The sequence below is a fragment of the Gopherus flavomarginatus genome, chromosome 8, assembly GCF_025201925.1.
Source record: "Gopherus flavomarginatus isolate rGopFla2 chromosome 8, rGopFla2.mat.asm, whole genome shotgun sequence".
Lineage (NCBI taxonomy): Eukaryota > Metazoa > Chordata > Testudines > Testudinidae > Gopherus > Gopherus flavomarginatus.
The window spans coordinates 15,304,846-15,330,611 of record NC_066624.1 but is presented as its reverse complement, the minus strand read 5'-3'; the positions used below and the strand labels follow the sequence as shown (position 1 = coordinate 15,330,611).

Here is a 25,766-nt window from a genome sequence, read left to right as displayed (position 1 = left end):
GGACTTAGGGGACTGAGGAACTGATAGGGGGGCTGCTGGTCCATCCTGGTTCCAAGCCCCCACCAGCTCGCTCCAATGGGGCTGCTCTTTCTGCAAGCAATGGACAAAGCAGGCAGCTGCCAAACAACATTATAAGGGAGCATTGCACAACTTTAAATGAGCATGTTCTCTAATTGATCAGCAACGTAACAACAAAACAATGTTAACCAGGATGACTTTAAGTGAGGAGTTACTGTATAGCATTGTCAAAAAAAGTCAAATAAAAACTGTAACGCTAATAGACTAAATAAATTAAAGGTATTTAGGGCTTATTGTTGACAAATCTTTGAAAACTTTTATTTGGGTACAATTACAAAAGAATTACATTAGCTGAGGGCTAGAATACAAATCAAAACAAGTGCCACTTTTGCCTTAGTTCATATTGGGCCACATTTTGAAAATAAAGCTACTAAACCCTTGATAGTCACTGTACAAAGCCCTGAAATAGCTAGATAATGCCTTGGAAAGCCTGTGATGTGAGAGTATGAGAGTCCTCAAAATTCAATCAAAAATCAGGAGGCATAATCCAAAAGTTTTGAGAATGAAGGGGGGAAATCAGGTCAAATTATTTCACTTAAAATTTAGCACTGATGTGGTTAAAGTAGCCGAGTAATTCAGTCAATTGAAGTAACCAATACAAATGAGTTTGACTGATAGGGAAATAAATTTAAAAGCAGACAACTATGGAATAGGATAAAAAGAGGCCAGGTTATAAAAGTAGTAGACTTCTTCCTCTCTAAGACTTTCTAATGCCCTTAATTCCCAGTCCCCATTAATAGGCAGCACAAAGGCATATGACCCCCAACCCCGCTCCCAGAGGATTTTTAATTCATCCTTGGAGGAGAGACAGCTTACCTATGCTAGCAGCAGGCCTTGAAGAAAGGTATAAAAGTCACATTTTTAAAAAGTGGCAAGACTGCATGGTAAGAATTCTTCTTCCCAGAAATGGAACAGAGAAGAGGATCTAGCACATTAGTAACTAGAAGGCTGTAGTAGGGGCCAAACACGGTCCCAACACACCAATCAGGCGGATAACACTGAAATTAAACACAACTTTTTTAAGTGTAGAATGCTCTGACCTAGTACCTTCAAATATGCAAAACAGTTCATATGTGTGTGCACAGTCTTTATATTAATAATAAATCTACATACAATTAGGCATTTTAACATGAATTTTAATCTAGCAAGCCTTCTTTTTTTAATCAATTGAACTTCTATTTTAATTGACTTCTGAAAATGAAGCAAAGGCTGCTGTTAAAACCAATGACCATGATGCTTAGTAATATATCAATTAGAATTCGGTGCTGCTTACTCCTTTCTTTTGCATAACTGAGAACTCAGAACTGGATACAAACCATTTTTTACAAGTGACTGTCTACAAAATTGAGAATTAGATGCCTGGCTGGTCTCACTTATTTACACTTAAAAAAAACCTTGCTGTCTAAAACTCAAGTCAGAAGTTTTGAGGATATGGGCTTGAACAGATATGTTTGTTATGCTGTTTAACAAATATTTTTTCCATAATATTACCAGTCCTCTAACTAGTTACAGTTATTGGGTGAGATCCTCTGGTGTCGTTAATTGATTTGGCTTCATTGAAAATTCAAGAATGTACACATACCTGCAGACTAGTTTACACATTTTTGGTAATCATTAGGTCTGAGAATTGAAGTCAGTGGAACTACACCAATTTGCATCCGCTGAGTTCTTTGATAGCCAGTTCCTCCTTATTGGCATAGGAAAGTCACAACATAGGCAAAGTTTGTAAGCAAACATTTGACTTGTGCTGGATATTGGAATATCCTAATTCCCTTTCCTCACATTAGCTCATTACTCAGTTGTTCATAGACTTCAGAAACCATCTTTAAGCAAAACCACTGCAATTTCAAATCAACATTTTTGTGTTGGCTTAGAAATGAGGACTCATAATTCAGCAATCCCTTCTAAAAACCCAGTACTGCTTTGCACTTCTGAGAAGTGAATTATAAAATAAAAAACAAAAACAGAAATAAAACCCTAAATTTTATGAAACCAGCAAGATGTGCATATGCCTCATCCCTTTCTCATCTGTTTTTGATTCTTATTCATTGGGTCATATCTGAATTAGAGTGCCCTACAATCATAATATTAATAACAAGGAGAACATTAAATTTATACATAGATGGTAAAAGAATATTAGTCAGGATTTATCCTCTGCTTTCTTTTCAATGTGTTTTATTACCAATCCTGGTTTCAGAGACAGTAAATTTACTAAGAAATGTCCGTCACACAAATATATCAAGAAATGTAGTTGAACTGAAAATCACTTTTTACTTAGGCTCTTTAACTATCATTAGAACATAAATTGTAATAGTTACAGCCGACTACTGAAGTATATAGGTATTTTACAGCTGTAGTAAGTGAACACTGTTAAATATAGAGATGTATGTATATAAAACCACAGGAAAGACAGTTGAAGAATGAACACCTGCTTCTTCTAGGTTTCCAAACAATTTGTATCTAAAGACAGAAAAGATGTTCCTTTTAATCACTCACACTATGTGTGAACCACAGCTTGGGCTAGTACTATTTAACATTTATTTTAGAGCTGTGCCCACAGGCCACAATTAGGACCAGGGCTCCATCATGCTGGTTATTGTACAAACACACAATGTGACATCATCTCTGCTGTGAGAAGTTATATCTCAATTTGTTGTTCAAAATAAATTAATGCAAGCATTGAGCACTTGTAGTTAGAAGAAACAAGTCAATAAACAATCTATGTTATGGTTCCCTAGATTATAGCTGACAAGTGTACATCTCTAATTGAAACTGAACATAATGGTAATAATGATTGTCTTTGGTGACTGAAAAATTTACGAAGATAGGTTAAGGAAGAAAGGGGTAGATGCATTTCATTATCGGAGATCTGGGTTCAAATTTTCATTTGGATCTCACAGGATTGGAATTACTTTCTTAATTTAACCTATTTGTCCACAAATTTTGACACAACATAGTATGATTAGTCTACTCTCTGCTCAGAAGACCCTTGAGGCTGGAGTAACAGGAGTGTTGCAGGCCATGGATATAGTGCATCAAGACAGCTGATGTACAGAAAAATGCTGGCACTATTCATTGCTATTGTTGACATCTGTGAACTCTAATGAGGAGCAGACTATGCAACGATGCTACAATAATCTAGTACAAAAATATTGATGGGAAAAGGTACAAAGGGGAGATAAAAAGGCCTCCTGATATAATGCAAGAATTATGTTAAGATCATTCTTGGTAAAGAAGAAAAGTGTGAAACCAAAATTGGTGTGTCAAAAACTAGGCCTAATTGGTGGACAAAATAATGAGAGGATGGGCTATTCCATCATTCACTCCCTCTTGGGGTTCTAAAAGAAAGAGATTTTTGGAGATGGAAATGGCTATTGGCGGGAGCTTCACCATCATGGCTGCAACCCCCACAGTCTCCTAGGATCCAGGTCCTTCATCATCCTAATCCTGAAAGATATGCTGACCAAACTGGGCCAGAGAGAGGGAGCCAGATGACATCACCACCTCTGCCAATTTTGGCTAAATCTCGAACTCCATCTGGGATGTAAGACTTTGTCTCCTCCCTTCATGTGTCCTTTTCCTTCCCTAACTTAGTTTCTTCTCTTTTCTATCTCTCTCTCTCCTTTCTCCTTCTGTCTAATCTGAGTCTGGCTTAGCTAGCCATGACTGTGTATTTTTGAAACACTGCTGTAAGTCTGTGACCAGAAAGAGGTAACTAAAAGCAATACCCTAAACAGCACGATCCTGGGACAATTTTCCCAGGTCTTGAAGTGGCTGATAAGGCCATGTTTTGTGCCTGTGTTTTTCCAGCAGCAAGGCTGCAAATGAAAGTCAATACCAGAGACAAAAGCTGTTTTTTCTCTCTTTGCTGTTCTATTTTTTCTCTTTCTGTGTGTTTCTCTTGTTTTATCTTCTTGGGAAATGGGATCCGACTTTAACAACAACAGCAATAACAACCTCGCCACCCCATCGCAGCTAATGATGTCTCTTTTCCACAAAAGGGACAGTTATAACCATCTTGAAATACCATTTAAGAGACTGTCAGACAAGTGGGTTTTTCCTTCTAAAAACTCTCTCTAGCTAAAGGGAAAAAGGAACAAAGGATGTTATTAAAATGAAAATCGTATTCAATACTTTACATTTTAAATGCTTTAACTCTTTTCTTTCTTTTTCTGTAGCTTTAATAAAAGGTTCGAAGGAATTTTGATTTTTTTTTCCATGGTATTAAGCCAGCTAAGGTATACCGAGCTATACAGAGGTATACCAAACCCTGACCCTTGTCTAACATTGTTTAATGGTGGACAGCAACTGGATTATGTTAACATTTTTGACTTTTTAGGCCTATTCCATCTAACAGTGCCCATTGCAACTTTATGCAGTGAGTCCTTGCCTGGCTGACTGGAAGAAAAAGGGTTGTTGCTCCTTTAAGGGCTCCCCCTGCAACTGCTAGCAGATATGGTGGAAGGGGGAAAGTTCAGCTGTATGGAGTGGGAAGAAGCAGGAAACAGCTGGACTGGAGAAGGGGTGTGAAGGAGGGGTGTCATTCCCTCAGCAGCTGGCCAGAAGGATAGGGGGTATTAATATCCCATGCAGTCCTGAAGAATGGGCTGGCAGACTCCACCTTCCCACTCACAGAATCTAGAAAAGCACCAGGTTCCTTCAAGATCCACTGTGGTCATTACACTAGTTTCCCCTTTTCCCTATGGGACTATGCAGGATTTTTTCCCTCAGTGCCAGATTGGCTGAGGTGGTCTGGGATTTTTCACCTTCCCCCCAGCAAGTTTGGGACCCCTACTTGGGGCAGGGGAGTTAGATTATAATGTCACATCTTAGTTCATAAAACTTGTGTCAGATGGCCAGTGCAGGTACTCAGTATAAAAGGGTTTTTGGATAAAATGGATTGGAAAAGGATGTAAAGGAAAGCATCCCTTAAGGGTGGTTTGGAGCTCCTTTGTCTAGTACAAGGGGGAGCCTTTTCTAGGCCCCTTAATCCTTTTAGGTGGAGGATGGTTGGGTCCCAAAAACAGGATGGCTGGCGTCAGGTTGGGGATTATGTGGAAATGATTAAAAAAACCATGATGACCTGCACTGTATAATTTAATGCTGTGTACCCCCAGATATTTTAAGTGAATAAAATTGCGGCCTCATTAAACCCCATACATTGCCTCCTGTCTTTCTTCCGGTGTGGACAAACAGTGGAACTATTTGATTCTTCTGGATCGATTGCCACTGTTGGTCAGCTTTTTCTGCCCTCACTCCCTTTTCAGCTGCTTCCCTGATCCCAGGTGCCAAAGTTTATGGACGTGAGTGGAGAGTGTGTGTCTGCTAACATATCTGTTCCATTTTCTGTACTACTCTCATGTGTACCCTAACATCGACAGCTTCAGAGTAGTAACTATGCTATCAATATTAATGGAGATTAGGAGTAGCAGAATGTCTGTGTTAATAGAGCCAGCTCAGCTTCACGTCTTTGCTTTCATGGAGTCAGAAAGTCAACCCATAGGAAGAAGAAACATGAAGAAAGGAGGAGGACTTGGGACAAGATAAGAACAGAGAGATGAAAGGAAATTTTAGGGTGTTAGAATAGGAGGTTTTTACATAAAGCAAATCCTAATGTGCTGAAATTTGAAACATGATAGGTGTAAGAGATTTAGTTGTGTCAAGGGAAGCTAATGGTACGTGCTAATTTTAGATTCCAAAGCAATTGCCAATAACCTCACAAAAAGTTTTCCTGGGAAGGTTTTCTGTTTATCGGATGTTGCAGTTGCCCTGGACAACATCAGTCTGCTGCAGCCACAGTGGCTGTTCAGCTGTAGCATGCTTGGGTCTTGCCTTTCAGGTGGCAGATTGCTTATTACAAGGCAAGCTATACTGCAATACACCTATGGTGGTTGAAGTGCTCTGGTGGGGACAAACTGATGTTACACAAAGCCACTGCTATTTCAACAAAGAGTCAGCAAGAGAAACTGTGAACAATACAGCCCTGAACATTGTGACTAGTAGACACTTTAGACTGAAAGGTCTCACTCTCTTCACTTTCTGGATTCACGTTCCTTAAAACCCTGTAAGTAAAATAACATTTTAAAATGCACTTTTATAAATACAGGGAGGGGGCAAATGCAGCTATCTCCCTGTGTAAATCAGAGTGCCAAAATTGGAGAGCAAAATTCACTTTTTACTTTTAGGTAAGTTTCATATATGAAATGGGCTGAAACTTTGGATTTTCTCATCCTTAATAATTAATATATTCATATACTATTAAAAACATAGTGTATTTGATCATTCAGTTGTTATAGAAATGCTGCAATTGTATATATAAGACACATTATTCTTTCATATTTGTCTTTAGGCCCACAACAGAAACCTGTTATCCATTGATTTTGACCACGTAACCAGAACAGGAAAGATCTATGATGACCATCGAAAATTCACTCTTCGGATTCTGTATGACCAAACGGGACGTCCAATTCTATGGTCACCCATCAGCAAATATAATGAAGTCAACATCACTTACTCACATTCAGGATTAGTGACCTACATTCAGAGAGGAACATGGACTGAGAAAATGGAGTATGATCCAAGTGGGAAGATAATTTCCAGAACATGGGCAGATGGTAAAATATGGAGCTACACACACTTAGAAAAGGTAAATCAATTTAAAAATGGATGATTATGTTAAAGGGACTGAATTTATATCAATATAAAGACTAAATTATAAATACATTCGCTGTCATGGTAAGTCTCCTGCAAAAGTAACTAAGAACCCTTTTTAAATGGAAACAATTATATATTTAGATAAAATGTCTTTGGACTGTCATCACTTAGAACACCATAGTTAAGCATATATTAAAACTAAATTTGGTGGAAAGTTTTCCCTTGTTTCATTTTGACAAGTTTATTCACTTTTTTGAAAGAGACTTTCCCAAAGGAAAAATTTATGCAGAACTATAAAATTGAGCAGTAACACTTTTATGCTAGAATAAGTGGCACGTGGAATTAAACTATAGTTTTTATTTTTGTTTCAGTTCAGTTAATGTGCTTCATTAGAATAATATATTTTTAAAAAATTATATAAGTGATTTTCAAGTGGATTGGAAAGGAAGATGAGGATTGGATTGCATTAATAATGGGAAGGAAAGTTGCAGGCCTCTAAGGTCATCAGTTCATATCTGCCATAGATCAGCATCAAAGGTCATTATCATCTGAGAGTTGTTAATGACTTATGTAAAATGCCTTGATGGGTTCAGTCGAGTTCCAAGTAGATGGGGTCCACAATACCTCACCCTCACTTTTGACATGTGTTGTCATTCTGTGTTGAGATGTGTTGAGAATCAAGTACTTAAAGGATATTGAAACTGAATTATCCTCTGACTTACAGAGCTGGCCCTTCTAGGTCAGGATTATGGAACAATGTGAAAAAGCTTATAGTACCACTGTCTATATTGTATCCTGTGCATAAAGATATTGGTTTCCAAGGCTGTCTAGCCAGCATTTTTCAGGAGAACCGTATTCACTTTTTTGAAAAAGAATAAAAGGAAATGGAAACAATTATTCCACTTTTGTAAAGGCTTCATGACCGAGTTTCCTCGACAACCATTATCTGCAGGTCACATAATAAGGGTACAAAAGTTGCATACTCCAAGGTGGAGCATCATATTTTCTGTGTGCCATTTCTTCAAAAGCATTTCAATCCACATTGTAAGTATATCTCCAAACAGCATCCTCTACAACTAAAAAAAGATAGTAGCAATAATTGAAAATATCCAAGATACCATGAGTTTCCAAACATTTCCCAAGCAGTTAACCACAGGACTCTGGAGAAATGACTCAAGCAAGACAAGAAATAAAGCTGATAGGTTATATTATATGCTAGGAAATCCAATTACTTATTGTTATTTATACATTTTAAAGTTATACATGTGTACTTTTAAGATATCCTCTGCTGTATATATTTTAAAGAATTTAAGTCTGATCCTCCAAAAATTTGGAATTTAACCCAGAGAGAAACCTCATATAGCTTGAAAAGCACATAAAAATGTGAGTCCTCTCTTATCTGTGCACATTGTGTCATCTCTATTTGTTAATAAGATTGACAAACCAGAGAGGTTTCTGAAGTATGGTTCAGATGAATTTGTCAGGAACTCTTTTGTCTGCATATTGAGTGAAATTCTGAAGTAAACAGGTTTTCGGTACTGCTTGGTTTCCTTTTCGGATGGTGCCATGAAAATAGCTTTGTGAAGGTACCATATTTTTTCTTTGGCCCTGAAATTTTAAAAGAGTTTGTACATTTCAGCTTTTCCAGACCAGTTTATATTTTCCTTCTATGTGTTGAGTTCACAAGCACAGATGTATAAACTAATGTGCTGCAGTTTTTACACATATGGCCAAATCCTAGTCTCCTAAAAATAAATGGCAAAACTTCTACTTGCTCAAGGGGAACAAGGATTTGATCTATACTGTAATTTCCATGGGAGTTAATGAGAAAAGGGAGGTGAGATTTTTTTTTTTGGACCAATTTCTGTATAAGCTCAAGAGTTTGTGTCTCTCACCAACAGAAACTGGTCCAATAAAAGATATTACCTCACTCACCTTGTCTCTTTCATATCCTGGGCCCAACACAGCTACAACAACACTGCGTACAACTGTGGGAGTTAATGAAAGTCAAACATGATGGACTTGATCCTCCATACATGCAATTGACATTGTCACCAATGAGTGTTCCAAACACAAAGAACAAATTCAGGATTGGTCTGACAAAGCCCTGTACGTCAAGTGAAGGGTTTGTGGGATCGCACTGAGAAATAATTGTTTATTGTATACATCTTATAATGATTTTTAAAGTTGTAATTGTCTCAGTCTTCATGTGGCCACAATTATTTAGTTTTATTAAAAAATCAATCAAGTAGTTGACTTTGCTTTCTTAAAATTACATTTAATAGGTATAAATTTTTTCTTGGATAGATTAGCATTCTTTATGGCTTAATTATGGTATTCGGAAGCCTTAATAGTGGACAAATATCCCTCCTTTCTCAGTAATTTAATTTTAAAAAGCACTTGGAGCTGGGGTTAGGGTTCCTCTGAGTGGGGCACTTGGAGCTAGGGTTAGAGTTCCTATGGACAGGGCTCCCTGCCCTAGAGTTAGGGTTCCTGTGGGTAGGGGATATGGAGCTAGAGTTGGGGTCCTATGGGTAGGGCTTCCCACCCCAGGATTGGGGTTCCTATGGGTAAGGCACCATGAGGATAGTACAGGAAATATTTTTTACTTAATTTGGTCACACTAATTTACTTGTTATTATAAAAACCACTGACTACCCAAAGCTCACTTCTAACATCCTGCTCTATTTGCAGCCAGACAAAATACTTGGGCAACTGCGTGCTAATGTTGAGCAGATGTGACATCTAGTGGTTGTTTTTAGCAATGTATCTGTTTTGTGTGTTCTCAGTGGAGATTCCAAGCTATAACCTCTTCTTGTTTATCTGAAAACTTCATGAAGGCCTCAACCCATTCGAGTTTCAACTTATCTTGGCTGCTTTTATAAAATGCGAGCTTTCTGGACGTTTTATGAGCTAGGCCATGAAATCCTTTTGAATTAATTAAGACGCACTTGCAAGATAGTTTAAAATCTATTCTGATGTTTTTAGACTAGATAGGAAATTGCCTTTTATTCTCTTTATAATACACACTGATAATACTGGATAGGATACTATGTCTCCAATCTTTGTACTGTCCTTTCGCTGTCCCGGCCAAAAAACAAAGTGCTGTGAAAATGGCACAAAAGGGCACTAAACTTACATTAGAGATGCTTCTGAACTTGTTATTGGCAGAGCAGGGAGCATTACAGAAAGAGAGTCATCACATCAGAACAGGGAGAGGTCAGTAAGTGGTTTACTGCAGATTGGGGACTGGAAAGTGAGAATAAAATGAGCACTATGTATATGTTATAAATGTTTGACAAACCAGCAATTAAGTGGTAAGGAAAAGCTTGGTGAAAAGTCTCTTCACCGACTGGCACTGGATAACTCAAACATGGCAAATGTTGATGTTCTTTGTCCTGAGTACAGGTGCCAGATGTCTTTCACCAAAGGTAGGCTGAAATAAATAGTGAGGGGGAAAGAATGAGAAATGTAAAGAGGATTGGCTTAGTCCAGGGTTCGGCAGTCTTTCAGAAGTGGTGTGCCAAGTCTTCATTTATTCACTCTAATTTAAGGTTTTGCGTGCCAGTCATACATTTTAATGTTTTTAGAAGGTCTCTTTCTATAAGTCTATAATATATAATTAAACTGTTGTTGTATGTAAAGTAAATAAGGTTTCTAAAATGTTTAAGAAGCTTCATTTAAAATTAAATTAAAATGCAGAGACCCCCAGACTGGTGGCTGGGATCCGGGTAGTGTGAGTGTCACTGAAAATCAGCTCGCGTGCCGCCTAAGGCACTCGTGCCATAGGTTTCCTACCCCTGGCTTAGTCTATCTTCACTCCTTTGGGCAGACATTTAGGTATTTGTTAGAGTCAACTGGCCTAGGGCCAGAGCGTTCAGCACCTTACAGGATTGAGCCCTTACTGTCTTCCGTCCTGGCAGGGTTTGTGCGCAGAAACAAGTTGTTTTTCTTAATTTGTTTCCAGTGTTCTAATGTCCTAGAAGGATGGTTGCAATGTTGCTCTTTAGAGCTCTATCCTGCAAGAGCAAGAGCTCTTTGGCATCAATCATACAAAGCACTTAGATCAGTGTGGCAATTCATGTGCTTAAGTGCTTGGTAGAATTGGGGTCAGAATGTAAGTACTTTTCTATAACAAGCCTGTACTGCAATTCAAGTTATGGGGCCAGGATATGTAATATCTGAGAACAGTCATGGCACTTACTAGAGCTGGGCAAATACTGCTAAGACTTTCTACAAATAATCACACTAAACTTTTTGGGGGTTCGTTTCAGCAATGATAGCTCCCCAAGGGAGAACAAAAGTTTACAGAAACTCAATTTAAAATTGGCAAGCAGAAATATTTCTGCTAGAAGTGTTGGCAGAGTCATCTAGTCAGGAAACTGAAAGCAGACCTTGTGATTTCTCTGACCAGTCACAACCAATCAACGTAGCAAATATCAGTGATTCACAGAAATTAGTTTACAGGTTAAACACCAGAGATAAAAATACATACTCAAAAAATAGCCCTCAAATAATTTTGACTCCTGAATAAATTTCAGGAAATTCAGGTATGTTTGAGAATATGCCATGAGCAGAGAAGAGTACACATGGAATGGACAAAGTGCTGTACTTATTCTGAGGAGGGCAAGGCCGTTCAGCTGGTATAATCATCTTGCTAGGGATGCCAATAAGAGCTAAACAAATCATCAACAACAGTGAATGCTGCCTCTTTTCTCATCATCTAGGAACATTTGCTGGTGTGTTATTTGTGTTAGTGAGGGAAGTTCTGTCTGAATTTGCTTCCTGGGTAGTTGCCCTACATGTTTCAGAGTGGCCTACTGAGTTACAAAGAGGCTGCAATGCAATACACTGAGAGCTACATCTACCTTAACAATTTTGTGTCCTCACAGCCAGTGTTATTTCAGACTTTTTTTTTCCCCCTGTAAGCAGCCTCTTTGGCCACATGTTTTCCAAGGCTCAGACTTTTGTTTTGTATTGTACAGAGAATAAGAACAAGCAATAGAAATGGGAATCCATTTCAATGGTTCTTTAATTTTCTTGCATCTACTTGATTAATAATCATTTGTTTTGTCAGTTATTTACACTCTAATTTCTATTTCATTGCAGTCTGTGATGCTCCTCTTGCACAGCCAACGCCGCTACATTTTTGAATATGACCAATCAGATTATCTGCTCTCAGTCACCATGCCAAGTATGGTGCGCCATAGTTTGCAAACCATGCTTTCAGTTGGGTACTATCGCAATATCTACACCCCACCAGACAGCACTGCTTCTTTCATACAAGATTTCACTGGAGATGGACGACTTCTGCAAATACTATATCCTGGAACAGGTCGCAGAGTCCTTTATAAATATACCAGACAGTCCCGACTATCAGAGATTCTTTATGATACTACTCAAGTCACATTTACATATGAAGAATCTTCTGGGGTTATTAAAACAATACATTTAATGCATGATGGGTTCATCTGCACCATCAGATATAGGCAAACAGGTGAGTTATAACTATCAGTATTTTTAAAGGATGATACTGTCACCTCTGGTAAAACTTTGGCTCCTGATCTATCACAGTGTTTCTCAAACTGGGGCCGCCGTTTGTGTAGGTGTAACCCTTCTGCCCCTCTGAGTTTGCAGCAACAAGAGCCGGGTTCAGTATCCAGGGGTTCCGTTTCAATAACACGATGCAAAACCGGCTTGAGCCCCCACCTAGTGACCTGGGACAATTACATACCACCCCCCCGGGCACCTCTAGGAGGCAATACTTCCCCTCTCGCACGCACGGAGTCTGAGTGTAGCAAAATCCTTTTAATAAAGGAGGGAAACAATGTGGCACTATGTTGGGGAAACATCACAAACAGGATTCATAACACAAACCATGAGTAAAAGACCCACCCCCAAGTAAGTTTGGCAGTATCCTTTTCCCCTCGGGGTCTTAAGTCCAACCACCCAAAAGATCACCCCAAAGTCCCAAAAGTCTCTTGAGTCCAGCAACCCAAAAATCACCCAAAAGTCTAACCACCCAAAAGTCTCTGTCCCTGGTCAGTGCTGTCCCAGAGTTCAAAAGTTTATTTGAAGAGTTCTACCCTCCCCCACCCCCCCAGCTGGGTGGAAAGGGGCGGCCAATACGTCCCTCAGCCCGTGCCGCTTCCAGCAGCTCCCTTTGGCCTGCAGTGATGAACTGCAGCCAGTGGGAGCCGCGATCGGCCTGACCTGCAGACGGGGTAGGTAAACAAACCGGCCTGGCCCACCAGGGGCTTTCGCTACACAAGCGGCGGCCCCAGTTTGACAAACACTGGTCTATCTGGTATACAGCCTGAAATCAGGCCGTACTATTGAAATCAGGTTTTTATGTTGAAGTAGAAAAATGTGTCTGTTTGTCTGTCCACAGACATGTAAAAGCTATCCCATTTGAAATGTGAAACATTCTTGTTATCATTTGCTATGAAGTGGCTCTCATAATATTTGATTATTTGTTATTCCAGTATGAGGACATTTGCTAAATAATAAATCAAATTGCTTTACTGTTTGCATTTTCAAGTTTCTCTGTCATGACAAATTCAAAGAAATTATTTATATCAGGAATGTGTTAGCCATGTTAAAAATAAATTCAAATTAATATTAGCATATAAGTAAGTATATGGAAATCAGAATTATATGTAAACTATCATTAGTTTAAAAGAATAGTAATAAGTATTTTAAGGAATATGTGTGCACTAAATAAATCCGTGAGAGAACAATTTAACATTTTTCTCACTTAAAGATGTAGTCAATTAGCAATAAGACTCAGGAATACCTGAGATTAACATCTTTTCTTTCTTTGCTATGTATATTAGATATACTATGGGCCTAATTAGTTTTTTCTTGCTTTTCTTTTTTTCCTTCTTTGCTATATGTAGGCCCTCTTATTGGTCGTCAGATCTTCAGATTTAGTGAAGAAGGCCTTGTAAATGCCAGATTTGATTACAGTTACAACAATTTCCGGGTCACAAGCATGCAGGCCATGATAAATGAGACTCCTCTTCCTATAGATCTGTACCGATACGTTGATGTATCTGGAAGGACTGAACAATTTGGAAAATTCAGTGTAATCAATTATGACTTAAACCAAGTTATAACTACCACAGTGATGAAACACACCAAGATTTTTAGTGCCAATGGTCAGGTGATTGAAGTGCAATATGAAATTCTTAAGTCCATAGCCTATTGGATGACCATTCAGTATGATAATATGGGTCGTATGGTGATATGTGATATACGAGTAGGAGTAGATGCCAACATAACAAGGTATTTTTATGAGTATGACGCTGATGGTCAACTTCAGACTGTCTCTGTGAATGACAAAACCCAGTGGCGTTATAGTTATGACCTGAATGGAAACATCAACTTGCTTAGTCATGGAAACAGTGCCCGTCTCACTCCTCTGAGATATGATCTTAGAGATCGCATCACTAGACTAGGAGAAATTCAGTACAAAGTGGATGAAGATGGTTTTCTTAGACAAAGAGGCAATGAAATATTTGAGTATAACTCGAATGGTCTCCTGAACAAAGCTTACAACAAAGTGTCTGGTTGGACTGTGCAATACTGTTATGATGGGCTTGGACGACGAGTTGCAAGTAAATCGAGTCTAGGACAACACCTACAGTTCTTTTATGCTGATCTCTCCAATCCAATAAGAGTTACTCATTTATACAATCATACTAGCTCAGAAATAACTTCCCTGTATTATGATCTTCAAGGACATCTCATTGCTATGGAGTTAAGCAGTGGAGAAGAATATTATGTTGCTTGTGACAACTCCGGCACACCCCTAGCTATCTTTAGCAGTCGGGGCCAAGTAATAAAAGAAATTCTGTACACACCTTATGGAGATATCTACCAGGACACTTATCCAGATTTTCAAGTTATCATTGGTTTTCATGGAGGGCTCTATGATTCTCTTACTAAATTAGTGCACTTGGGTCAAAGGGATTATGACGTCATTGCTGGACGTTGGACAACGCCAAATCATCATGTGTGGAAACATCTAAACACCATTCCCAAACCATTTAATCTTTACTCGTTTGAAAATAACTATCCAGTTGGCAGAATTCAAGATGTTGCTAAGTATACGACAGGTAAAAAAAATCCCATTAAAAATACTTGTGGGTCAAATCCTTATATGGATCCAAGTCCATGGAATTTGCACACATCAGAGAAGAGGAGTGGGCTTTCAACATGCTTACATTTTAGTTGAATTTATTTAACTTCTTACTACCCACATAGCTTTGTCTATTTTCTGTGACCTTTCAGCCAGTCAATAAAGCAGGCAAATAACTACATCTGCTGCCTTTGCTAAGTACTACAATTTGAAAAAGAGTTGAGGCAGCATTATCTGAATTCCCTTCCATGATATGTAGAAGGAAGTACAATACAGAATTCACGATAGCGATATTCTGTGATAAAATAATTTATTTTCTTCTGGTAACCAATTTTGAAAATTTAAGATTATGTCAAATCAGTATTGCCATTTAGTTATTAATGTTTTGAGGTTTGATTAGGCCTTGGTAAAAGATGTCTAGTCACACTGGTAGCTGCATTAGTAGTTCTAATTTCAGTTCTATCAGAATGGAGAGCTATGGGATCTTTTGCCAGTGCACAGCTAGCACTGTCACTTTTGCTTCTCCTTACCTTATCTTCTGGATCACTTTACCTAGAAATGGAAAGTACAAAATACATTCAGCTTCCCAAGAATTAAGAGTATTGTTGCTAAGAATGTTTTCATTTTGTTTTGTAGACATTGGAAGTTGGCTAGAGCTGTTCGGTTTCCAGCTACACAATGTGCTTCCTGGATTTCCAAAACCAGAGATAGAAACTGAGGAGACAACATATGAACTTTTACAACTTCAAACAAAAACCCAAGAATGGGATCCTGGAAAGGTTGGCAAAAGTCTGCCTACAAAAGCAGACAGTCTGCTTGCTAGTTCACTGAACTATTTCTAAACCTAAATTAAAGAATACAATTAGAAAATACATAGAAAAATGTTCAATCAGATCTTAATAAAAAGCCCAGACCACTGTGATCTAAGGGATGATTTTTCAGGAGAAGAACAATTCAATTAATTGAGGACATTTTTGTCCATTACTCCTACATTATTTTTATTTTATTACCATAACATCTAAGATGTTTCCATAATTTCAATATCTCTTTATGCTATGTGCTATATTCAGAAACAGCACAAGGATGTTCCCTAAACCAAGTAGTTTACAATCTAAATAAAAGACAAAAGAGTACAGATGAATGCATACACACTGATGTGGAGTACAAAGAAATAATGGGACAGTATTGGTCAGATACACCTACTCGTAGAACTGGAAGGGACCCTGAAAGGTCATTGAGTCCAGCCCCCAGACTAAGTACTGATTTTGCCCCAGATCCTTAAGTAACCCCCTCAAGGATTGAACTCACAGCCCTGAGTTTAGCTCAGTGCTCAAACCACTGAGCTATCCCTCCCCTCAGCACACCAATGGCCTAACCATTGTGATGTTTTTTTGTAGATCTCATGGCAGAGGAGAGTGTTTGGAAGGAGGACAATAGATTAGTTTTGCAGGTGTTTACAGGGCACTCCTCCCAGGCAGAGGGGTAGAAAGCAAGAAGGTTCTTGTCTGAAAATATAATAAGCTACATGCTATAGGTTTCAAGTAATAAATTTATACTTACTGAAATATTAAGTGCAAATGAAATCAACAGATCTTCAGCTTTTATTGGAATGATGCCACAATGAGGAGTGCAAAAACACCAAAATTTTAAATCTTTTCCTCTGTAAAAATGTTCTGTGGTAGAACAGATTATTTTTTAAGCATAGTAGGGTGGTGGTGATTGTGGTGTTTTTCTTTTTTAGTTCTAAGCCTCAAACCTGCCTCAGGCCTTGTCTGCACTCAGAACTAGCCACGTTTCAGCAATTGATGGCTAGCAGCCAATGTAACTGCACCAAAACAGATCTCAGCTATTCTCTGGGCTGACATTCACATTCAAGATTTGATCCTTATTGAACATCTATTAACAAAACACTACAGTTTTACAAAACAGGGTAGAACAGGAGGGACTGATTCTCTACTGCCTCTCACCTTGTGTAGTCATGTATGTGTATAAAGTGCTACCTGATCGAAGTAACAGCACTTTAAACTCACTTGGCCAAGGTGTGAATAATTATGGAAGGTACAAAGCAGTGAAGATTCCGGCCCACTATTTTAGGGCACTTCACATGCAAAACTCCCACTGAAGTCACTCAGATTTTATGGTGATGCTGAAATAGTATCGTGATGGCCACAATAAAAGAACATGGGATGTCAGTGGGAGTTTGCCTGAATAAGGACTCCAGGCTTAGGCACTAAATCTATCTACAGCTCTTAGGTACCTCCTTATGACCTCCCTTACTGTAGCATTCTGGCACCTCGGGATCTTTAATGTATTCATATCCTTAAGGGATGGGATTATTCCAGCCCAGATGTTCCCATGCTTTCTTTTGCTGAACTCCCCTTCAGAAATTCATGTCTCATGCGGACTCCCCTCTCAGGACGGGCAGACCTGGTACCTACTGGGGGGCCCCTTCTGTTGAGGATAGGGGAGTTGTGGGCAGCGCCCGCTTTAGGGCGATTCAGCTGATTCCCCGGAATTGGGCCCCGCGCCCCTAACAGGGCCCCACAACATCCCAAAGGAGCTGCTGCCAAAGTCCTGCCACTGTCTTCAGCGGCAAATCAGTCACTGCCGTGGAGGAAGGCCCCTCCGCCAAAATGCCACCAAAGACAGCGGCAACGATTGAGTTGCTGCCACTGCCACTACTGTAAAGTTTGTTACTATATTTTTTTGTTGTTGCTACACCACCACAGATGTGCATGATGCTTTACAGACAGATTTAAAGGATCAGTACCTACTCTGAGGAACTATAGATATCAGTAGAAACTTGATATCGTATGATACTATAATGAACTGCATAAAAATATTTTACTTGAAACTGTGTTAATGTTTATGTTTCTAGACTATCCTTGGCATTCAGTGTGAGCTGCAAAAACAACTTCGGAACTTTATATCCTTGGACCAGCTTCCTATGACCCCCAGATACAGCGACGGGAGGTGTCTTGAAGGAGGAAAACAGCCCAGGTTTGCGGCCATTCCTTCTGTTTTTGGAAAAGGTATCAAATTTGCCATTAAGGATGGGATAGTGACTGCTGATATTATAGGAGTAGCAAATGAGGATAGCCGGCGCATTGCCGCCATCCTCAACAATGCTCGCTATCTTGAGAACCTGCATTTTACCATAGAAGGGCGAGATACACACTACTTCATCAAGCTGGGGTCTTTGGAAGAAGACTTGGCTCTAATAGGCAACACAGGAGGCCGGCGCATTTTGGAGAATGGCGTCAATGTCACTGTGTCTCAGATGACTTCTGTGATAAATGGGAGGACTAGACGGTTTGCTGATATACAGCTCCAGCATGGTGCTTTGTGCTTTAATGTTCGGTATGGAACAACCATTGAAGAAGAAAAGAACCATGTCTTAGAAATAGCCAGGCAGAGGGCAGTAGCTCAGGCCTGGACTAAGGAACAAAGACGGCTGCAAGAAGGGGAAGAAGGCATTAGGGCATGGACAGAGGGAGAAAAACAGCAGCTTTTAAGCACTGGGAGGGTACAAGGCTATGATGGATATTTTGTTTTATCTGTGGAGCAGTATCTAGAACTTTCTGACAGTGCCAACAATATTCACTTTATGAGACAGAGTGAAATAGGCAGGAGGTAACAAAGAAAACCTCTGCCTTTGCATCACCAAAGACTGCCTGTTTTTAAACATAAAATGGTTTATTGTATTGGTTTTTCTAGAGCAGAACTCTGTATATAGAAATGTAGAGGAAAACACATATCCAACTGCCTTTAAATGTGACAGAAGATGGTATTTTAATATTGTTTGTTTAACTCTGAGAGATGACAGTGAAGATTTTTAGTTCTTGTGTGGCAGTATTCAAAATTTCAGAAGCAGAGTTCAAATGGTTAATCAACACAACTTAGAAAGGCACCACTCTCGTTTAAATTGCAGATATGTGCAGAAAATTTTAAGAATTCGTGTGCTCTGCTTTCTTCTTGAAGATACATCTCTTCTTAGTTCATTAATTTAATAACTCGCAGATGTTTTTAAAGGTTATATAGCTTGATTCTGCAACCCTTACTCACCTGAGTAGTTCTTACTCCCATGAGTTCTTCCATTGACTTTAATGGGATGGCTCACAAGAGCAAGTGCTGCAGGACTGTATTTAGAACCTTGTATCAGCACATTTCATTTTTCACAACTATGATCTAAAGAAGTTCCAGACCTGAACTGGAAAACGGGGAAACGCAGTAGGCATTGGATACAGTAGCACAGAATGGCTGTCCCATATTACATTTATCTTCACTCATCCGTTGCCTCCTCCCATTCTCTCAGTGATAAATGTCATGTTGTGTAGAGTTTTGCATGTGGCAGTGTTCTATGATTCTCTCCCGGAGGGCTTTGGTCAGACCTGAGTTACACTGGATTCTGCTGGCATAACCTCAAGCACAGAAGTCTGATGGCAGAAAGTCCACCTGACTGAGTGTTGCACGAGGTGCCACAGCTAGCCATCACCCTCTAAAAGTAGACAGAAATGTGCACAAGGGTCTGATCCAAAGCCCCCACATTGACTTTCCATTGACTTCAGTGAGCTTTAGATCAGGCCCTGATTCAGTGCATCCCAAGCAATCTCTGCCAGTAGTAATTCTGTGGACCCCCAGACAAACTTAAAGCCGCTCTACTGGAAGGATTCACACACGCCCTCTTTGCCAGCGAGGGTGAAAAAAAGCCTGTCTCACTATAGAGAATAGTATCCTTTATGTTCACTGGACAGGGATTCTTCAGTTCATGATTCATTTGTAAATTGGAGTGGTATTGTTTTTTTGTCATCACCTTAGCCTCTTCTCACATTAATAATTATGCTGTATGACTCAATTTTTGTGTGTGAAATAGACTGGTGGGTCAGAATTTGGTGAACTTAGTAAGTGTCGGACATTTTGGGAATGATTCTACACTCTTTGGCTCAGTTTGTAGAGCACATAGCAAAGTGTTATAGTGTTATAATGGTAAGGCGGGAATTTTATTTCCCAGGATATCATGAGCTGTCAATACAGTGATTTCATAGCAAAGTGTGTGATCTTTCTTTTAACCTGTCATTTTTTAAGGACCTAATTGTTTTGTGGGGGATTGTGTGCAAATTTTCTTTGTTAATTTCAGACGAGATTAGAATTTTCTTTTAGAACCTATGTATCTTTAATGGTGACAATATTGCACATTTTTACCAAAACAGACATAGTAAATATAGTCTAATCATCTCTGCTTATATTTACTTTTGCCAAAAACAGTGTTGGTTTGTTTTTTTCCTTTCCTGCTTTCTTTTTTCTTTTGTTTTTGGGCAAGTGGAACAAACTGTAGTGAACTTAGAGATGAGCCTGAATTGGAACATCAGCTCTGATCCCCCTTCAAACTTCGGGGAAGTTTGGATCCAGTTCTCAACTTCACAACTTGGGCCTCCCTTTATGGATTTAGTCCTGCTCCCATTGAAGTCAATGACCGGCTTCACTGGCGCAGTATGGGGCGCAGTGATGAACTGATCCAGAAGAATGCCATCCACACACCACCCCAAACTCTGGGGAAATTTGGATTGAAATCCAGATCCAAATATTGTGATTGGGCTCATCACTCACTAACGTACAATACTGGGAGCTGACTAAGTCTGATATTGATAGCTCTCATCTCTGTAATTTCCCATAAAATCATGGAGAATTTGAATACCTCCACACCAGCCTAAAAATGGACCTTCAGATCCTCTAGTCTCTGATGTTCTTTTAATCAATGAAAAAATAATTTATGAACTGTATATAGAGAGTGCGTTCATAAATGTGATGATGTATTTTATCACTGATCCAAGATGTCAATATTAGAGTCTATTTTACTTATATTTTAACCAATTATACTTTTTTGCAATTCACTAATGATGTATCATTTTCAAACTGCTTTAAATATCCACTATAAACACACATTTGAAGCTCTTAATAGTAAATTACCTTGAACTGTGCATTTCTAGTATGTAATACATATTTAGTTAGCTTGTGCCTTTAGTTTCTTAAAGTTATATTTGTATTATATGCAGGAAATGCACTTTGTATTACTACAGCTGTGGTTTTTAATACTGCCTTGATTGTTATTATTCTTATTGTTATGCCAAAAGGTCAAAGAGTGAAATGTATTACAAGTTTGTCTCTTAAAGCAGATCTGGCATTTTTCCAGTTCACGCGTAGAAAATTTAAGATACATTTTTGGACAGTGTTTCTTATGAAAATATGGATGTATAAAGAATCAAATGACATTACATGGCCCTGTATTCTGGTGACATAAGAAAATGTCTTCATCGTGTTTGGTTATAAAACTCAGAAAAATAAAAATTCAGTGTCATTTTTAGATGAGCATGATAGCATTTCTAAAGAGAATGATGTATTTATTAATACAAGAGCACTGAAGGCCAAAGTTACACACACAGGCCAGGCACCATTCAAGAGATCTCCAGTGAAGGAACAGATGTAAACTATCTTGTTCAAGAACAACGTAAGATGGAGGCAGGGAATATTTCAGTCTCATGGTTTTTGTATTTTATTTTTTTTTAGTGACTAAGCCAATTTTCTTTGAGTTTTTTAATTTTGCACTATGATCTAGAGACCCAAATGACAAAAACACAAAACAAAAACAATCACATGGGACAGTTTTCTGGTCATTCAGATCAAATAAATTGATGGTTGCATTCTGCGTTGGGAACCTGGTTCTAAAAGTGAAAAAAACAAACACACAGTAATGCACACTATCTTGTAGCAAAATACTTACCATGAGAAGATACATGTTATATTTTTATGACAGCAAAACAACAGTGTGTAAAAATAATGTTTCCTTTGTTTTCATATTTATTTAGAAAACTAGAACATTTCAAAGGTATATAGATATATAAGTAGAACATAGCCAAATATATACGGACTGGACAATGTGCAACTCGGTGTACACATTCTAGCTGTTTAGTTTGAGATCTTTAATATCGTCTCAGTTGTATGCGAGTTAGAAGCTGTATTTTTTTAATCATGTTTTCATGCACTTTCAGACATTTTATTTTTTCAAGATCTGCACTTATTCCCATTCACCAAGCCCTCTATATCACTGTCCTGGCTAGGGGATGGCAAACAATGTAAGTGTTATAAAGAGGTACTTTTACAAGGATAACCCTAATGGAGATTAATGTTATTGGAAGCCAATGTACAGTAGCCTAAGATTAGAGTATTATAAACATAGGAACCTATAGAAAGGTTGGAGTATATAAGGGAAAAAAATCTACAGCTTCCTTTCAACATGCTTGTCTGCTCTGTGGAATTCACAACAGCATAATTGATCAGTCTCACATTTCAGCATTTAGATCAGACTGCCACAATGGTTTTTTTCCCCATCAAATAGAGACAAATAAAATGCTGACTGTTATTTATGCCTGTCCTTATATAAAGCATTATCAGGTCAAAAGCTTACTGAGTGTAAGAGGAATTACTTCTCAACAGAAACTGAAAGTTACTCAAGTTCAACTTACTGTGGATTTGTCTTGGCATTTGTCATCTTACATTATTTGTCCAAGAAAATGTGTTTGCCAGTTACAATATTTCCTTAGACTTAGTGGTGGACTTTAGCCTCTTAATAAATGTTAGTATGTCAGATTGTGTCCTTGACGATATTTTACTTGTATGAACCATGGTAAAACATTGAAATCTTTATATTCTTCTGGCAAACGTGTCAATAAAAGAGAAAGAGAAACATAGCACACAGTATATGTCAAAAACATATTTCTCTTTAGCTTTCTCATTAAAAGTAAAGATGTTTACAGTGTATGCCAAGAGCTTCAGTTTCTACCTAACAGTTAGAGGTTCTAATCTTACAGAAAATGTGTTATAATGGCCTGAGCTTTGTTGCTAGGAAACACTAGATTCCAATTTTTTATTCCTGCTCTAACTCCTGTGGCTGAATAGTGACTGGATACTGTATGTTCTATGGCTGCAGTTAATGGTCTGTTGCATTTTGCTCTGGTTTTCAGACCAGACGCATGCATTTTCTACAACAGCATCATAACAACATGTTGTAAATATTAAAAGTTAATATATAATGTGTCGATATTTGAAAGAAAGGAAATAAGTACTTTGAATATTTCATTTTTAAAAAATAAAATTGCAAACTAATAGTCGGTGTGACATTTTCTTTGCTCACACCAAGTACTCTCAAGCCATTCTAATTATTGCAGTAATTTTTTTTTCAGTAAAAAGCCATTTAATAACAAAGGTAGGGGGCTTCAAAAATATTTGTGGATGAAAGTAAGTGCTAAATTTTGATATTGACATGTAATTTTATTTCTGACTCTCAGACGTGCACTGACAATTAAAATCTGGTTGTGAAACCACAACATACGCATGCACCAGTTCTTACACTTCATCAGTGAGAGAGCAAAATGCTTGTTAAGGGCACTTCCAAGAAGTCAAGAACTGGCCAAGTTTGGGTATTCACAGATCAAAATACAGTAGCTCTTATTTCCTGCACTTCTCTTGGTTCATTCACATGAGAAGAGCAGCTGCACACACCACATGAGCGTGGCTGGGGTGTGTGGGGGAGCTACACTTGATGTGGTAACAAGTGAGGGGGAAGGGACCGGATGTGTCATCACAGAGATAGATGGGTAAAAACAGATTCCTGAAGCAATGGAGTGATTAGAAAGTATCTTCTTCTGGGCATGTGCAGTGCAGCCTCATGCTGAGAACTAGTTTCACAAAGAAACAGCGGCAGACAGGGTGCTGCTTCCCGCACCTAACTTTGGGGCACCTGGAAAAGCAACGGGAGCCACAAAGCCTGAGTTCAGTGCCTAGGCTCAGAGGTGACAAATGTAGGGGGCCTTGTACCCCTCCCCCTGATTTCTGCCCTCTGTTGCCAGCCAGGCATCCACCAGCATTGGGGGTTGGGAGGGGGCTTGTAGGGTGGAGCTGTCACAGTTGCAAGAGCTCAGCAGGAGCAGCTGAGTCCCAGGGATCGTGACTGAGGGACTGTCCAAGTGGCCAGCACACGGGGGCCAGGCAGGGCCATTGGAGCAGGCAGATGAGGGCTTTTGCTGGCATCACGTGAACCAGCAGCTCCATCGCTACCTTCACTGAGTCAGTCGCATGTGCTGGGCTCTGCACCAGCTTCAGCAGCCATGAAGTCCAGCCAGGGGTGGCTCAGCAGGGGCGGACACCCCCAGCAGGGGGAGCTGCTGCCTTGGGCACAAAGCCTAAGGGAAGGAGCAGCACCATGGGGCAGCAGAGGGGTGAAGAGGGCTCTAAGCCCATGCCTGGCGGTGGGGGACTGCTGCAGAGTCTGCATGTTTGGGGTGGAAAAGGGCTGGAAAGCACTTTCCCTTGCCCCTTTCCAGAGCTATCTGAGGGGGCGGAGCTGCTCCCCATGCCGGTGCTGCACAGGGTTCCAGGCGGCTGGCACATACATGGCTCAGCTCCTCCTAGGCAATGCCACGTGCAGGAGGGTCTTGGGCTTCCCCAGGGCACCAGTGCAGGCAGAGGCAGTGCGGGGAAGGAGCATGCTGGCCAGGTTGCAGGTATGTTGAGTTCTCCTGCCGGGGGCTGGGAGTGGGAAGCTGGGGGTTTATGGTGGAGCAGCAGGGCTGAGGGGGAGGAAGGTGAAGGGGAAAAGTGGGGTGGGAACAGCCAGGGGAGCATGCAAAGGGCTGATTGGGGGAGAGGGGCAGCTGACCATTCCACATCATCTGTGCTGTCCCCCCCACCTTTTAAATTGTGCCCCCCCACACTATTAACAGTTACACATCCTCTCTGCCTCCCCTCACTATACAGGGAACGACAGCCTCCTCAGAATGGGTTTCACATCTGGCCTAATGGAAGATGCCACGCTGAGTGGTTGTGCTAAGCCCCAGCCTGCTCACCACTTGACATTCTCAGTGGCAACTCCCTTCTTGGAGTTTCGGGGGGCAATCTTTTACCAAGAGCCCTTGATTGGGGAGGTGGGAGAGACTCCCTCATAATTGTGGTTAGGGAGGCCTCACCTGGGCACCCAGGGCTACTGTGGAGGGGGGGAATCATCCACCATGGCGGGATGTGCCCTGGCCTCTGAACTATAGGCTACTCTGATTGGGGTGTGCCCTCAAGTCCAGTTGGTGGTGGTCTGTTACTTTGACATTGGGGTTGTGGGGGCTGGACGTGTGCCTGCGTGAATGCGAGAACCGCTCGATTATAGCATGATGAACATGCCCACTCTCTGGTCTCTCTGTTTAGTCACAGAGGGATTAGTTCAACCAGAGGAGATAGCGAGAAGTCTCCCCCCCCAATCACTGACAGCGGCACCTGCAGGTTGTGTGGGGGGGGAGGGGGTCAGCTCGGTGGGAGTGAAGGGAGCCTGGTTCTTGGCTTTACATGCCTGCAGTTAGGAACCTAAATCCTTTAGTGACTCTGTAGCCCTAGCTGGCTAGACACACCACACAGCACGAAGTAGGTGCTGCTAGGCATGCCGCCACTGAACTTGCCTGCAGGGAGGGGGCATAATCTGACTAAGGTAAGAGTGTGTTGAGGGCAACCAGACAGTTGGCATGATTAATAGTGGAGGAGCGAGGCAACAAAACACGATGTTTAGCAAGCTGAGCCTGAGGAAGGAATAGTCAGTGAGACATCAAAGCGATGGGATGAACTGGTGACTGTACTGCTAGACACCACAGACAGTAGTGGTGAGGGACAGGTACAAGGCTCTGGGGTGAGACAGGTCACACAGTGCAGAAAGCAAGAGCTGCTACAGTAAATACAGTTATTTCTCAAATTAATTGTCAGCATGTAAAATATGGTCCTGTTGTTCCATATATAACCTGAAGCCTCAGTCCCTATTCCCATCCAATGCTACTGAGACAGACAGTGACAACAGCAACAA

General features: G+C 40.1%; 1 protein-coding gene across 11 annotated transcripts in view; it reads left to right on the top strand.

The window, feature by feature from the left end:
* The window catches only part of TENM1 (teneurin transmembrane protein 1), a 1,412,425-nt gene extending 1,390,807 nt beyond the window's left edge, over positions 1–21,618 (top strand). For all 11 annotated transcript variants that reach the window (XM_050964456.1, XM_050964455.1, XM_050964457.1 and 8 more), the window contains 5 exons: positions 6,428–6,724; positions 11,842–12,229; positions 13,632–14,852; positions 15,512–15,654; positions 17,754–21,618. In XM_050964456.1, the coding sequence (XP_050820413.1) occupies positions 6,428–6,724; positions 11,842–12,229; positions 13,632–14,852; positions 15,512–15,654; positions 17,754–18,512 (2,808 nt within the window). In that variant the 3' untranslated portion in view covers positions 18,513–21,618. The remainder of the gene's footprint in view (positions 1–6,427; positions 6,725–11,841; positions 12,230–13,631; positions 14,853–15,511; positions 15,655–17,753) is intronic.
* The last annotated feature ends 4,148 nt before the right edge of the window (positions 21,619–25,766 follow it).